Source organism: Hydra vulgaris, chromosome 12, assembly GCF_038396675.1.
Source record: "Hydra vulgaris chromosome 12, alternate assembly HydraT2T_AEP".
Taxonomy (NCBI): Eukaryota; Metazoa; Cnidaria; class Hydrozoa; order Anthoathecata; family Hydridae; genus Hydra; species Hydra vulgaris.
Genome location: NC_088931.1, coordinates 6,565,814 through 6,582,586, shown reverse-complemented (window position 1 = coordinate 6,582,586; position 16,773 = coordinate 6,565,814). Strand labels below are relative to the sequence as shown.

Genomic DNA, 16,773 nt, shown 5'->3' with positions numbered 1-16,773 from the left:
AAAATCAAGCAATGAACTCTATTTGCTCATCAGGTCCAGCGTCTAACATTAGAGGAGCAAAACATAGATTGAAACCTGAATTGGTTAGAAATTGTATGAAAAGGCAATATTTTTTCAGCAATAGAGTCGTTTTTGGATGGAACAGTCTACCAGCAGAAGTTATTCAATTAATTACACTTAACAGCTTTAAATCAAACTTGCAATTGGTCAATTTAAAAGCAATAGCAAGCAAGGCGAAAATCGAGAAAGCTTATTATTAACGCTTTTTTATTTAAAACTGAACAGTAATTAATATATACTGGCTCTCATAGATATTGCCTGGCGCTTTATCTCATCTTTATCTCATTTATTATTATTAAAGCATAATTTAAAAGTTTTAAACAAAACATAATATAAAAATTTTAAAATATTTTTAAAAAGCTTTTTTAAATACTTTTCATGTAAAGTTTTAAAAAATACAAAATAATTTTTTACTAAATCTATTTTCTAAACTTAAACTTAAGAAAATTTGGCATGACCCAAATTTCAATTTTTTTTAATTTTTAGAGCAATTACTTTCTGAAACATCTGGTTTTGACAATTAATTTTTTTTTGGTTGATACTGCTTCAGCTTATGTATGAAGTTAGCACTGGTGTACCACATTGGTAGTTAGCACAAAAGTGATTATTTTCAATTATGCGATAATAACTGATAAAAAAATCGCATTGAATCGTACATAATTTTTTTGATAAAAAAAAACTCTTTGCAACTAAATTGTAACTAATCATCCTCAAATCTTTATCTAAAAATCACTAATGAAATTAACTGCAAAATATTGTATAACTGTGTCTTCAAGGATAAAAACTTCAAGCTCAAATGTATTGTTTTTTTAAAAAAGTTTATCGTATCTATGATTTTTTAGAAAAGAAGATTAGCAAATGAAGCCAGGCGTTCTCCTGATAAACTTCGGGCACCTGTTATTTGTGTTCTTGGTCATGTCGATACTGGAAAAACAAAAATATTAGACAAGGTAAACACCTAAACCCCAAATTAGATGATATAGTTAAATTATTTTAAATTTATTTTAGTTTATTACCTTTTCTGTGTTGTTATTTTAGATTCGGCGAACAAATGTGCAAGATGGAGAAGCTGGGGGAATCACTCAACAAATTGGTGCAACTAATATACCTCTAGCTAATATACAAGAACAAACTAAAATGGTTAAAGAAGTAGGATTTTTATTATAATATTCTTAAAATAGATTATTTTTTGAAAACTTATTTTTGGATTAATAATTTAATGTTTTAAATTTCAAGTTCCAGAAGTTAGAAATGAAAATTCCAGGTCTTCTTGTAATAGATACACCAGGTCATGAGTCATTTAGGTATGTATTTTTTTTATTAAACATTGTTTGGTTTATATTTATGTTATTTGTTTTATATAATTATAGTGTATTAACCATCTTAAATCTATTTTTAACTTCAGTAATCTTCGCTCTCGTGGTTCGAATTTATGTGACATGGCCATTTTAGTTGTTGATCTTATGCATGGGTTGGAACAGCAAACAATTGAATCCATAAATTTGCTTAAGTCAAAAAAAACACCTTTTGTTGTAGCACTTAATAAAGTAATTAATTTTTTGTAGTTTACAATGATAAATTTTTATTTTAAATTTGCAATTCGAAATACAATAAAATGTGGTTTCTTTCCAGATTGATCGTGTTTATGAATGGAAAAAGTCTCCACAGACTCAAGTAGAAGATACTATTAAGATGCAAAAAAAAGTAACGGTTGATGCATTTAATGAGTTGCTGAACTTAGTAATAAGACAATTCGCAGAACAAGTAAAGAAATTATTTTTTGTTGCTTTTGTTTTTTAATATATGTATTTTTTTTATTCATATATAGCGTGACTAACCAACCAAAATATTAATTAGGCAATTGGTCAATTAGAAAACAATGTGATATAATTTGTTTTATAACTTTTCCAAATTTTTTTTTTTTTTTTTTTTTCTATTTGTATTTTTATACTAATCTTTTAAAACAATTTTTACAATTTTTTTTTTGCAACAGGGTTTAAATGCAGCTTTACATTTCAAAAACCCTGATGAAAAATCCTACATATCGCTTGTACCTACATCAGCTCACAGTGGTGATGGGATGGGTGATTTATTAGCGCTTATATGTCGTTTAACACAATCAAGACTCACAAAAAAATTGTCATTTTCTGAAGAGTTAGAAAGTACAGTAATGGAAGTGAGTATATTATTTGTTATTATTTTGTTTAATAGATTACATTCATCGTGTAACAAATGAACTTTTATATTAGGTAAAAGCATTACCAGGTCTTGGTACAACTATTGATGTAATTTTGGTCAATGGAAAACTTAAAGAGGGTGACACAATAGTTACTGGAGGTATTGAAGGCGCTATTGTCACACAAATCAGATCAATTTTAACACCTCAACCAATGAGAGAACTTCGCGTAAAAGTGAGTTAATTTGAAGCTTGTTTAATTCTTGATATTGTTTTTTAAATAAACAAGAAAATTTTTGACGGCTCTTAAATTTAAAATTTACAGGGTCAATATATTCATCATCAAGAAATTGAAGCAGCACAAGGAGTTAAACTGTGTGCTAAAGATTTGGAAAAGGTTTTAGCAGGTTCACCATTGTATGTTGCACAAAGTCTTGATGAAGTTGATGTTTTAAAAGAAGATGTTGATAACTTTGTTTCCTCAAGCTTAAAGGCTATCAATGTGTCTGAGCGAGGTGTTTATGTGCAAGCTTCAACATTAGGTTCACTTGAAGCTTTACTAGAGTTTTTAAAAACTTCAAAAATTCCTGTAAGTGGTTACTATTTTTGTTTACAAATATTTATTTTTTTTTAACTTTATTTTAAATAAAATTAAAATTATGAAATTATGAATTAATTATGAAGGTACTAGCATTATTTTTAGTATTGTGGAGTAAACATTGGACCAGTTCACAAAAAAGACATAATGCGATGTTCTGTTATGTTAGAACATGAACCAATGTAAGTGATAACCTTTCCTGCTATTTCTAATATATTAGACTTTTTGGTAAGAGCAGTTTCAACTGATGCTTAACAAACAGATAATATTTTATAACATTCTCATTTTGGTTAAACAATCTCAGTTTATGTGCTATACCAAAAACTGGGCACTTCATCTTTTTTTCTGGTTTTTGGACCTGATAGTTAGATAGAATTGTGAGTTTTACTGAAAAAATTAATACATAGCAAAAAACTTTTTAAACAAAAGCATATTATATATAATATATTTTTAAGCATATTATATATTACAAAAATATTGAATTAATTTTAATGAAAAAAATTTTCCATAACATTAAACTCATTACAGTCCTTGATAATGCAGAAAAATTTTAGGTCTGATAAGCAAATGGTACTTAAATACTGTTAAGCAAATGTTGTGTAAGTATTTTGTTTTCATTGAACACATTGTACAGTGAACACGTTTCCAGCAAGCATAATATAACAACATCAAAAAAAATTAAATTCTTTTTGTAACTTTGGTCCCCTCAGGGAATCTAAAGACTCTATAAGATTTGAGTTTTTTTTTTTTTCCTGAGACTTGATTGCATACAGGTTACCTACAAAGCCATCCAGTTAAATTTACATGGGAGACACAGTTATAAAATAGGTTCTAGTCTTAACTTTCTGACCTGGGAAAACCCTTCAGTGGAATGATAGCCCTTTCTATGGGGATCACTTAGATATAAGTATCAAAATCAGATAACAATGTCCTGGCAAGTTATTTACATTTGAATTTTCATCCCAGTTAACACAAAACATGTTTTAAATGTTTAATATACGTATTAAAACATATTATAGGCGTATTAAACATGTCTTGTGTTTAATTAAATATTTTATTGAATGCACAAACATGCAAAATGTTTTGCTTTTTATAGTATTAAAAATCATCAATTTACATCAATGTAAACAAGGAAAGCAAAATAATATAATATTGAAGTTATACAAGTAACAAACATCAAATATATTCATAAAAAACTGTTTCTTTTAAATAGAACAAATTCAAAAATTATTCATTCATGAATCCCTTCTTAAAATGTCTTTTCACAAACAATGTTTACTATTGAAGTCAACAATGCAACATTGCAACTTCTTACTGTATTCCATGGGAGGAAGAAACTTAAAAAATAAATGTCTCCATGTAGTTTAAATATTGAAGAATGAACAACATTTTTGTAGTCATGAGCTTTTCTAATGTTGGAACCAGCTGACTTGAAGAGTGACATTTTTTTCCTGAGATTCATAAGTCTTTAATTTCTCTTGGTTTATAAGTTCTTTTGAACCAGGTTCACACCAGGTGCAGGGATGTGCACTTAAGTGTGCTTGAAGCCCACAAATAATATTAGCAAGTTTTAGATCACAGGACTTGACAAACTCCTTGTCTTTCAATTTAATCAACTCAAATACTTGCAAAATGTTAGTATAATTTTCTTGAAACTCCTCAGAAACAGTAATGATGAGCTGTTGTTTTACATTAAAAACCGTGTCCTTAAAAACCTTGCTTGTGCAGTTAAGTTTTGCTGGGGGAATGCTAGGTTCATGATTTAATTCAATAATTCCCAGGCTAACTTTCAGAAACTCACCTCCTCCATCAATTCCAACCTTTACAATCTGACTTTTTGATGTACTTCTCATGGCTATAATTTCATTTTTAAACTCATGGAAGTCCTTGCAATGTATGATAGTCCTCATACATCCAGCGTAATCTTGAATTGATGAGCTTGTGAAATGATGTACAAATTGCTTGCTGAATTAGTCAAATTTTATGGCATAATTTTCAACAACAATCTGTTGTGAGGTTGACTAATCAATAGTAACCGCTTACCTCTTAATGCCATTGTTTGAAAGCCCTGTGTTTGCTTGAACTTGGTCTTTTACACTCATTAATGAATTTGGAGAGAAAAATTGTCAAGCTTATTACAAATCTATAGTGAATGCAAAATTTTTAAAATTTAGCCTGTCATTAATTTGAAATATAAAAAACAAAATTCATACTTGGTGTTACTGGAAGCATTCTTCCACCATAAGGTTGACTTAATCGAACAGTTCCATATGGAGAAGGAGCTTTGTTTGAAACAACAAGAGCTGCAATTCTTTCTGATGCCAAAAGATCCTTTGTTGCAACAGCAACAAGATTATTTCTTAAAGTGCCTTTTGTGCAGTTGTGAAGGTGTTCTAGCTGCTGAATCTTATGCGAATTCAATTTTCATTTGACCATTGTATCTCAGTTTTCCAATTGAACAGATCAAGCAGTCACAGTGAGAGTCTCGAGTTTCTGCTCAAAATTTTATAGTGATGGGAATGTGATGTTCTCTTCACTTTCCTTCCTTCTTAAACAAGTGCAACATTTTCCACAAATTCAAAGTGGAACTTTGTCATCATTAAAGTCGATTTTCGCTTTCAGTATAATCTGCCATCTTTCTTTTAGATTTGATGTTAGCTCTCATTGACATTTACTGAAACAAAAAAAACAGTTTTCCTGCATACTTGCTGGTTTTTAGCAGTGTTTAATATTTTCGGTAAAATTAGGTGTGCTCAGTTTAGCTTTCATTAGTGCTTTTTCCCAAAATTCAAAAGTAGAATATTATTCAAAAATAATTTATGTTATAATTAAAAACGTTTCATATAATTTTTTTCCAGAGGAGTAGTGAGACTTTTTGTTAAAAAAACAATCTCTATGTTAGGTGAGAACATATTAAACACTATGAGCATTCAATGCAGGTGACAATTATATACTTGTATGTAATTTGTAAATTACTTCTTGCATATGGGGGATCATAATATGACAATCAAATCTAGATACACATCTAGTACACAAGAACCTACTCTTAATGTATAAAGTTGGTTATAAAATCCAGCGAGAAAGTAAGATCTCAAGAGAAAAGTGTGGAATTTGTGTGGTTTTGTAGAGATAACATCGTATGGTGCAAACATAATTGCAATGATGATGTTGTGTTTAGCCAAAAAAAGCATCAATTATTACCAAACAGTCAGCCCATAATATGAGCATAGGTATCAATAGTTAATGATCAATATTTCAAGCTATTAGGACTAAGATAAGCATACTGAGCACCAGCTCAGTGCTTTATCCGATCATGCTGACCCATATTGTATTGAATGTAAGAATCAGCTGCTAAAATAATAGTTAAAGCCAAATAGCATATATGAAAGTTTTAATGAATGGCATTTTTGTAATAGAAATAAATGCATACACCCAAAAAAATAAATAATTATACACACACACACACATTCATACATATAGGTATATACAGCCCTCGGAATTAGGAAAAAAAAGGTTGGCAAAAAATTACTGACCTAAAACCATTTTAGGTTGGCATAAAATTTTGAAACAGACTAATGTTTAGCATTAAGTTGATTTAAAAAAAGCGACAAGTTTGTTGACTTTTTTTTCTACATTTGCTTTAAGGTTTGAAATATAAATGAATGTTATGCCGATTTTATTCAGAATTAATAAAACATTCATTTTTCCATTTTTAATTCAATTGTTTTGTTTAACGAGGTTTGTATTAAGAGTTTTAATAGAACGTTTGTTTTGTCCAGAGTTATTAACAAGGCCAAAAATAGCAAGGCCACACATTACAAGGCCAAAGCCAAGAGTTTTAAGTTCAAGGCCAAGATTAAGAGTTTCAAGGCCAAGGCCTACGCAAACGTTTTCAAGACCAAATACTTCAATTTTTGCTTTGTGTTAAGGCCAATTAATAACAAAACTGTAAGTAGTAAGTGCTGTAACAATAAAACCACATTTTGTAAAAATAGACCAAGTTTATGCGCAGAATTCAACAAAATCAATAAGAAAATATGTATTTTTTTTAAGGCCAAAACAATCAAGGCCAACGCCTCAATTTTTTGCCTTAAGGCCTGGCCAAGGCCAAGGACTAACAACTCTGGTTTTGTCTTTTTATTTCAATTTTTTAAAAAGAGTTCATTATTTCATTTTTTAATTTATTTTATTTTATAAATTATTCAATTCGAATTTATTTAAAATGTCTGTTTTTTTGTTTTTGTTTTAATAATTTTATTTAGAATTTAAATAAAGTGTTTTTTGTTTTTTGTTTTTTTTTTTGCTGATTTTAATATATTTGAAATAGAAAAGAAAATTAAGTTTTAAAATTCTGAGGTTAGCAATTTTTTTGCCAACCACAGATACTGTCAGGTCAGCAGAAAGGTCAGCATTGCTGAATGCTGACACTAATTCCAAGAGCTATATGTATGTATTTATGTATATATTCATTTATTTATACAGTAATGGCCAAATAAGATCTGACACTCATAATTTTTAAAGGCGCTGTGTGGGTGATTGCATAGTTATCAAACTTTAGAAAAATATATATATATTGAAGAAAGTTTCTTACTTCCTTAACTTATTAACTTATATCTTATACATTTTAACACAAACATTTCTTAGTGGTACTCGACAATAAGACCGTATGGTTTTCTACAATTCCCCGCATTCTTTTATTTTTTAATAATGATCAATATATATATTATTATTATATATTTGTATTTTAAATATTGTAACAAAATGCCTTTTTAAATGTAATAAAAAGAATAAAAAATAAAAAATAATAAAATTATATGCTCTATATACATTAAAATTATATCATTCATTCATTATATTCTTAGAATTAAACCAATTTAATTTTACAGCAATAATATATTTTATATTAACTTTTTGCTTGTTACCCTATTTGTATTTATGAATGTGTATATATAAGTTTATGTGCATTTGTATAAATATTTTATACTTCGCATTTTTTGTTACGTTTCTTATCACTACAACGTCACTTGCTTTATGTGCCTATGTACAACTTTTAATGGAAGATAGAAAGTCTGAATGAATAACTGCTGCATGTTTGAATGATGCCTAAGATTCTGCACACCAGATGGCATCAACTTAGGACAACCATTTGAAGGAACGAAAATCACCACTCTAATAACTAACATGATACCCATTTTGGCCATAAAGGACATACAGTATTCAAGATCACAAATTCTTACTCAACTGTCTCCTCTTGTGACTTTTTGTTCCCTTTACAATTTGAACATACCTTGCCAAGGACTTTAATCTTCTGTTATACTGTGCAGCATCAAAGTCATCTCTTTCTCTAAATTTCTCTTGTATTACTGATTCCTTCAAATTTTGCAAAGAACACAAGGATTGTGCTTTTAAAGTTTGCCCACATGCCATGTTCTTTATTTATTAGACTAGCGTAAATGTAAACCTGTTACATTTTTTCCTGCATAGGATGATGAATATTGAATCTTCTTGACTCAGGTTTTTGCTTGTGCCTCCTTGATAGTGGCTATGCAACTCTTCCTGTTATCTCCTTATGAAGGTACTGCTCTAAAATTCAGTTAAATGGTTCTGAGGAAGCTTAGTAATAATGTTTCAAAAACTCTGTGGTAGGTCTCAGAGTATTAACAGTGCCTTTTTGCGCATAGATGATGTCTCTGTTAATGATTTTGGTGTGCATTGTCACGACCACATTAGGAGCCCTATGTTTTTTGTTTTTTTTTAAATGTAAATTCACCTCCCCATTGTCAAGAAGGCCACCTAGACAAGGGAATTATAGAGTTGAGAGAGATTTATAACCAATACTTAATATTGGTTATAAACCTCTCTCAACTCTATAATTCCCAATCACAAACCTTGACGAACAAGGCCTATGCACAGAGAAACAAGTAGAGTGTGGTACTACCAGAAAGGTGGTGGAGATGGAACTCAAAACCTCTCATTTATGAAGCAAGCCTTTATGAAGCTACCTTTACATAACTACCACATTATGACTTAATTAACAGGAATAAGACAATTATATAGCTCATTGCTTAGGAGGCCGTGTTCTATTTATGAATGAGTCAAGTTTTCTTTAAACTTAAATTATGCCAAAAGTAACGCAAAGTATTAAATATAAAAAACCATCCCCACACCTAACTGTTTTAGTATATCTTTTACAAACATTTATGGTCTGCGAAGCAACCTTCCATCAGTTGAATCTTACCTCTTGCAAAATTCACCAGACTTGCTTGCTCTTAGTGAGGCTAATTTAAACTCCGCTATTCGTTCTTCAGATCTCAGTGTTGATGGGTACTATCCTTTGATTCACAAAGACTCCAATAGTCACATACTTGGGTTTGGGGTATACATACGCATCAATTCATCTATTTGTGGTGAAATCAGGTTCGAATCCTTTGACCATTCTTTTATGTGCTTTCGCTTAGCACCTCTTCATTCTATCACTTTCTCTTTGTTCTTTATCCTTCTCCTTCTTCCCAAAACTGTACTCTTTTGGATATAATTTCTTATCAAATTGACCATGCCCTCTTGCTTTACCCCTCTGCCAATATTGTTGTTATTGGTGACTGTAATGTTCATCACTGTGAATGGCTATAACTTCTGCATTTCTCAAAAGCCTATAACTTCTGCATTTCTCAATCTCTTTCTCAGTTAACTTTGTGACTCCTTTTCCTGACAACCCTAATCATTTACCTTCATGCTTTGATTTATGTCTTGTCTCTGATCCTAGCTTGTGTTCAGTTTCTCCTTTTAGTCCCTCTGATGATTTTGACCATGTAATGATATCTATAAATCTTTCATCTCGTACTTTTTTGGACTCATCCTTTCATCGCACTACTTACTACCACCCTAAAGCTGACTGGGATTCTTTTTTTGATTTTCTTCGTGGCTGTCCTTGGGCTGATGTTTTTTCTCACGCAGCTGAAAAATGTGCCTCCTATGTAACCTCCTGGATTCAGACAGGAATGGAAGCTTTTATTCCTTCTCATCAGTTTCAAGTCAATTCTCATTCTACTCCATGGTTTTTACCTTCTTGTGCAGCTGTTATATCTAATCGTAATCATTTTTTCAATCACAACATTCGTGTCATAGTCTTACAAAATTATTCTCCAGAACTCTCTTCAATTTTGTCTAAACTATTTAATAAGTGCTTGACTGAGTCTTGTTTTCCTGCCTGCTGGAAAATGGCATCTGTTGTTCCATGCGTTGTATGTCTCTTTTTATTTCAATGCCGCAAAGCTGTTCTAAAGGTTTGATGAGTCCATACAAAGTACTAATGTTTTAAACTGTGACTTCTTCATTCTTTTATGCCATGTATAGTGTTTTTTTGAATTAAAACGTTCTGTTGTAATAAATGCGTACTCTATACAGTACAATCGGTTTTTCACTATTAATATTGGGTAATCAGATCATTTATGCCTTAACAGTATATACATATATAGCTATCAGGGTGTTATCCAGGAATATATATTTTACTGCGTTTTTACGATATTGGGAATATTTGTTGTTATTGTTCTACAAAATATTGAGAATTTTTATTGAAATTGTCCTAGTAATTTAAAAAAATAAGGTCATTGAATTTTGGGGATTTAGCGGTATACACGGTGCCATTGGGTTGGCTAACACTCTATCTTTATGTATTTATGTGTTAGTATAATTATGTATAATTTTCAGCTGTGCGGCTATGTTATAGGTATGCTGTTATTCTTGCATTTGATGTTAAAATTGAAAAAGATGTTCAAGAATTTGCTGATAGAGAGGGTGTGCGGATATTTTCGGCAGAAATCATTTACCATCTTTTTGATCAATTTACTGCTTATTGTGAGGTAAGCATGTATTTTTTTAGAAAGCAGATGAGTTTTATAAAAAGAAGAGTTTTATTTCGATTGTTATTTAAATTATTATCTTTATTTTTAAGTTTTTACATGATCTTTTAAAATTTTTTATTTAAAATGTTTTTTTTAAATAGGATTACAAGACAAAGAAACGTGACGAGTTTAAGCATCTTGCTGTGTATCCTGTTAAACTTAGAATCATGCCTCAGCATATTTTCAACACAAGAGACCCGATAGTATTTGGGGTTGTTGTGGAAGGCGGAACTCTACGTCTTGGAACGCCGATAGTAGTACCTAGTCAAAACGTAATTACTTAATAAAATATTTTTGTTCTTCAATAACCGTGTCTATTTTTATTTTTGTGATTTTTTCTATATAGAATTTAATGATTGGTTTTGTGACTGGAATTGAAGCCAATCATAAGCAACAGGAAAAGGCAGCTACTGGTCAAGAAGTTTGTGTAAAAATTGATGCTGTTCCAGGAGAGGCTCCTAAACTATATGGACGTCATTTCACTCATGAAGATTTGCTAGTTAGTAAGGTAAGTCCAGGAGTTTTAAATGATCATTTGTTATACTCATAACCAATCAGTTGCTTAGATGATAGACAGTTTCTTTTTAAGATAATTAACTTATTTTTTACACATTGTGTCATCTTTTCTCCGTATTTTCGGAATTTCCAGGTTTAGCTTGAACTATAGAAAAATCTTACAGATGATTAAATTCCGGTTTCTTGTGTATTATTAAATATGAATTAGTTCAACCTATGTAAATATTGTTACCGACCGGATAATCCTCAACGTTCTCAATTCTTAGTATGCAAAGCTTTATCGCCCATTTCTCGTTACTCAGACATTTGACGATAACCTTTGTTTGTGATTAAAGTTTTCAAAGAGAACTCTCACTGATTATATATTTAACTTGTCAGCTAGAGACTATTTCAATTCTTATTGCAAGACTTACTTGGCTCAAACTATCCGTCACTGATAAATCGTTGTGTACGCTTATATTGTGTATTACGTTTTCTTCATGTTACTTTTTTTTTTCTTTTCTGGTTTTTATTTAAAATCGTTTTGTGATTTGTTTTATAAGTTTATCTAAAAAATACTTAAAAAATTTTATGTAATTCTGAAATGTATAAAACTTCTCTTACTAGATTACTCGCGATTCAATTGATGTAATGAAGCAGTACTTCCGTGAAGATATGCAGAAGTCCGATTGGCAACTAGTTATAGAATTAAAAAAGCTTTTGGAAATTGTTTAAGGAAGTTTTTCATCTTGTGATTTTATTGACTCATACAGGCAGTCACTTTTTTGGAATAAATAAACCCAAGTATAAATATATATTTAAATAAATTCGATTAGTCAAATATAATATTTGCCATAAGAAATTTTTTTAATAAAAAATATTTGCTCGTTATTATCAAAAAAATAATTTATATCTTCATATTATTCAAGATGCGTATGAAATCAAATGCACCGATAGATATTTTTCCAGCGTAACGCTTTTGTAAATTTTACTTTGAATGGACTTTTAAAAAGTTCAGTTAATATATTTATGTATAATAAAGTTTTGTCAACATAAAAATATGAACTTTAATAGAACAGCTAGCAGCAGTTGTAGAGTGCTTAGGTCAGTTAACTAGAAGATGTGATAGAGCGTGAGAATTAGCATTAGTTTTGTTTTGATTATTCCCGAAGAAAAGACACATTCTGTAACAAATGAGCCAATAGTTCGGGCGAACAAAAGAAAGGCAATTGCTTTTATTCAGCGTTTTTAGATTAATTTTCAGCTTTACGTGAATTTAAGAAAAATCGATCAAATTTTTATTCACGTAAAGCTAAGCAATTGTTCAACTTTACGTGAATTAAAATTTGACCGAAATCGGTGAAGTTTTTATTCGCGTAAAGCTGACCAATTACTCCATAAACACAGAGTAAAAACAATTGTTTTTTTATTCACCAGGTCTATTGAGTATACAAAAATTAATTAGAAAGATTTTAAGAAGCGCAACATTATCACCATCAACAATAGTAACGACTATTTGAATTTAATTTTTCGGCCCTTTGGAAGGCGTGCAAATCTTTTTATAATAAAATCTGGATGTTTAAACACACCTTTGGAGTTACGTGAAATTGGATTTAAAAACTGGAAATGTTTATACTTATGTATGTAACAACGTTAAGTGAAAAATTACCTTTTTTTTTTTTTTATCATTGAGTTGATTCCTATAAACTAATAAGTAGTTAACTAACCAGAACCTTTTTATATAAGGGTAACTTCAGAAAATATTATGGGGGCAGTTGATTGTTAATTGACCGATAGTAAGAAGAGTTATACCTATCTTGTAATAATTTTCTATTTATTCAAAAAAAAAAGTTATTTTTTTCGATTGAATAATTTTATAGTTTTTATAATAGCTATTTATATACATTATTTATGTAAACAATTACGATCATAATAGGTAAAAAATTAAAAAGTTTATTTTCATAACTACTTTTATTTATATTTTAAAAATAAAAATAACTTGTTAATTTAAGTTTAAATATTCTATTATTTTTGCATACTTATTTATTTATAACATTCTATATTATTTCCGCATACACATTTATTTATAACATACTCTATTATTTTTGCACACAAATTTATAACATATAACCTTGTTTTTCTTAACATTCCTAATATATTTTAATTGTTTTAAATTTGATACAAACATAAGCACTTTTTTTTTTTTCTTCTTTTTTTTATATGTTTTTGAAAAGTAAAAAATCAGTTTACAATTTGTTTTAGCCTAAAAATTAATCATAACGATTTCTTTTATATTATTGCAATTGTATTTGTAATTGTATAAGGATCGTCTAAAAATTATGCAACTCTAAATTTACGATCACTGTCGTTCAATATCATTGAAGTCATCACATTTCGAAATTCAATTGATATGTTGTATCGCAAACGCATGATTTTCTGAGTTTTAAAAAACTGTCGTAACGTAATAACATTTTTAAAGCGTGTAAAGACAAACTTCTGCTGACTCTTGCATAAAAATTTACTATTAAAGATATTGCACGATCTGGCGAAACCAGAAGTATGCAAAAACGTCATGCAGTACCCGGAGTTTTTTCCCGATATTTTTTAAGGCTTTATTTCTAGAATCCTGAGCATTCTCAGATGAGATTCTCACATGCCATGATCTTGAAGGCCAGATGGTATGATCTTGAAGCCCAAAGATTTATGTGAGTTGCGAATGCTAACTCAGATGAACCTCATTATATAACCCATAGTCATAGAAAAGTATCGTCCATAGTCATAGAAAAGTATCTTCCATAGTCATAAAAAAGTATCGTCCATAGTCATAAAAAAGTAACTTCCATAGTCATAGAAAAGCATCGTCCATAGTCATAGAAAAGTATCGTCCATAGTCATAAAAAAGTATCGTCTATAGTCATAAAAAAGTATCGTCCATAGTCATAAAAAAGTATCGTCTATAGTCATAAAAAAATATCGTCCATAGTCATAGAAAAGTATCGCCCACAATCATAGAAAAGCATCGTCCATAGTCATAGAATCGTCCATTGCTAATTTTTATGCAATGATATTTAACTTTTTTGTAAAGAATACTTATTAAAGAACAAAATTTTATTTTTTATTGTAAAACCAAAAAATATATGTTTTCAATAACAGATGTTCTACTGCATGGATATAGGTAACTATAAAACTTAATGAACTTTTTTAAAAGAATAAAATGCAACATGGCTTTGTTTACGTTATTACAGAATAATAAGTTCAAAATTGTAATTTTAATTTTTTGACATTTGGACAGCTTTTTTTTGGTCTTTTCATCAAGAAGCCGCTCTACATTATTACATATACTTTGTATACTACCTTATACTATCAATTTGTAATTGTAGAACTTTTGGATATCAGTTTGTTGTAAAATAAGGGCCACCATATGAAATAGAGGAACGTGGTAGTTTTGTACTTTTATATGATACATTAAAATTTTCTATTCCTGGAGTGTCATATCTATTTCTATTGCATTTAAAAAACTCTTTTGAAAAATTTGGTGGCACAATTTTATAGCATAACAACAAATTTTGATAGATGCTAATTTTATAAACGTTTAGTGCATTAAGAAGTTTTTGCAAAGGTTCAGCATGAGTGAATTTATCTTCATTAGGGACTTTTTTTGCGGCATTTTTTTGATGTCGATGGAATGCTAATAGGTTGGATCTGTAGGTACTTGCCCATACTATATTACCATACGTATAATAGGTGTATATGAAAGAGAAGTATAGATGCTTTAAATTTTTTTGGAATAACATCGTTCTTGCTTTGTAAAGTTTACAAAGGTTTTAGTTTTTAAAAGAGTTATGTTAGTTTTCTTTGAAATATTCTCATCAATAATTATCCCTCGGAATTTTGTTGCTTTGGTAATTTCGATAATTTTATTTTCTATTATTAGCAATGGTAATTTGATTGGTATTTTTTTTTCTTTGATCGGAATGGAATAGAATGTAGATGGTTTTTTCTTTGTTAAATAATAATAACATTTCAATAATACTTGTACTTATATAAAAGTAAATAAAATAAATTAGGATCATCTGCAAATGTTATGACATCGAGTTTGTTTGAAAATTTCGAGAGATCATTGATATATAGCAAGAAGAGTAGGTGAGCTAGAATGGAACCTTAAGGAACATCCGTTTTTTATTTGCAGTCATGTATTTTGAGTGTTTATTAAAAAGCTCTTAAACATTTTTAATACCATATTTTTTCATTTTAAGTATAGCATGATTAACAGTGTCAAATATTTTCATTAGGTCAATAAAGATTCTTAGAACAATTTATTACTATTAAAAAAGTCATTTATTTTATTTACGAGATCTAATATTGTATGTTCAGTCGAGTGTTGCTTTTGAAATCGAATTGTTTTTTATCTAAAATATTGTTATTAGTTGGTATTTATATAGTTTATTGTAAACTATTTGTTTAAGAAATTTTGAAAAGACAGTAAGTCTCTATTTATTTAGTAAAAAAATCCGGTTTTGATTTTTGGTAGAACTTTTGCAGTTTTTAATTTATCTGGGATAGTTTGAGTTTTAACTGAAGATTTAAAAATTTCAAACATGGTTTTTTTTATCACCGGAACGACAATTTTTAATACATTGCTACAAATCTCATCGACTCCTGGTACTTTGTTAATTTTTAGGAAATTTTTTGCAACTTCGAGTTCCTCATAATTTATTCCATTGAATTTTAGTTCGCTACGTAGATCTGTGAAATCTACATAGCGATTTTTTAAAAGAGATAATGGGGCATTAATTTTGGACTCCATTTTAGGGACATAGAAACTGTTAAAATATTAGACAATAAAACTCTTGCTGTTACACTATTTCATTCACAACAAATCAGGTTGTAGTTGTTGCTCTTGTCTTGTTTAAGATTTAATTAGCAATTTAATGCTAGTGTTTATTCATTAATCATGACACTATAGCCTTGATAAGTCTACGCTTAATCTGTCCACTTAGTTTTGATAAATTTTATCACACCTGATTTGAAACTTTTATTTCTTTTTTTTTTTTCCTTCAGGTATTGAATTATATAGCTTGAGTCCATTACACAAAATTAATTTCTGCCCACTTACATGGTTTTGCACTTCCATATGAAAGTTACTTTCGTTTCTGCTATTGTATTTATGTTACTCACTGTTCTTTCTGAATATATATTCACATATATTTTATTATTTGGATTAGTTACTACCTCATGAACAAAATTTAAAACTATTAATATGATTTTATGCTTTAATGATAACCATCCAATTTTCTCCAACATTTCTTTACTATGTGAATACCAATCACATTTTAGAATAAGCCTCATAGCTTTATCCAGCAACTTCTGAAGTACTTTAATATCACCTTAATTTGCATTTAAAAAGATTCAGACACAACATTCATAATCAAGAGCCACTATTGTATTAAAAATTATTTTTTTAGTCCACTGGGTTAGATTTCTACTTATTCTTGATAGGTAACCCAACTTTTGACATATTTTCTTTCCAGTATACTTATTAT

The 16,773-nt window shown here is 29.4% G+C and overlaps 1 protein-coding gene across 1 annotated transcript in view; it reads left to right on the top strand.

Annotated features, from left to right (window-relative positions):
- Positions 1 to 12,092, top strand: part of LOC100198796 (eukaryotic translation initiation factor 5B) — a 78,464-nt gene extending 66,372 nt beyond the window's left edge. The window contains exons 14-26 of the mRNA XM_065811371.1: positions 903 to 1,010; positions 1,099 to 1,209; positions 1,297 to 1,364; positions 1,466 to 1,607; positions 1,693 to 1,824; positions 2,054 to 2,236; positions 2,310 to 2,471; positions 2,562 to 2,825; positions 2,940 to 3,016; positions 10,561 to 10,693; positions 10,837 to 11,007; positions 11,082 to 11,243; positions 11,858 to 12,092. Coding sequence (XP_065667443.1) covers positions 903 to 1,010; positions 1,099 to 1,209; positions 1,297 to 1,364; positions 1,466 to 1,607; positions 1,693 to 1,824; positions 2,054 to 2,236; positions 2,310 to 2,471; positions 2,562 to 2,825; positions 2,940 to 3,016; positions 10,561 to 10,693; positions 10,837 to 11,007; positions 11,082 to 11,243; positions 11,858 to 11,965 — 1,821 coding nt within the window. The 3' untranslated portion in view covers positions 11,966 to 12,092. The remainder of the gene's footprint in view (positions 1 to 902; positions 1,011 to 1,098; positions 1,210 to 1,296; positions 1,365 to 1,465; positions 1,608 to 1,692; positions 1,825 to 2,053; positions 2,237 to 2,309; positions 2,472 to 2,561; positions 2,826 to 2,939; positions 3,017 to 10,560; positions 10,694 to 10,836; positions 11,008 to 11,081; positions 11,244 to 11,857) is intronic.
- The last annotated feature ends 4,681 nt before the right edge of the window (positions 12,093 to 16,773 follow it).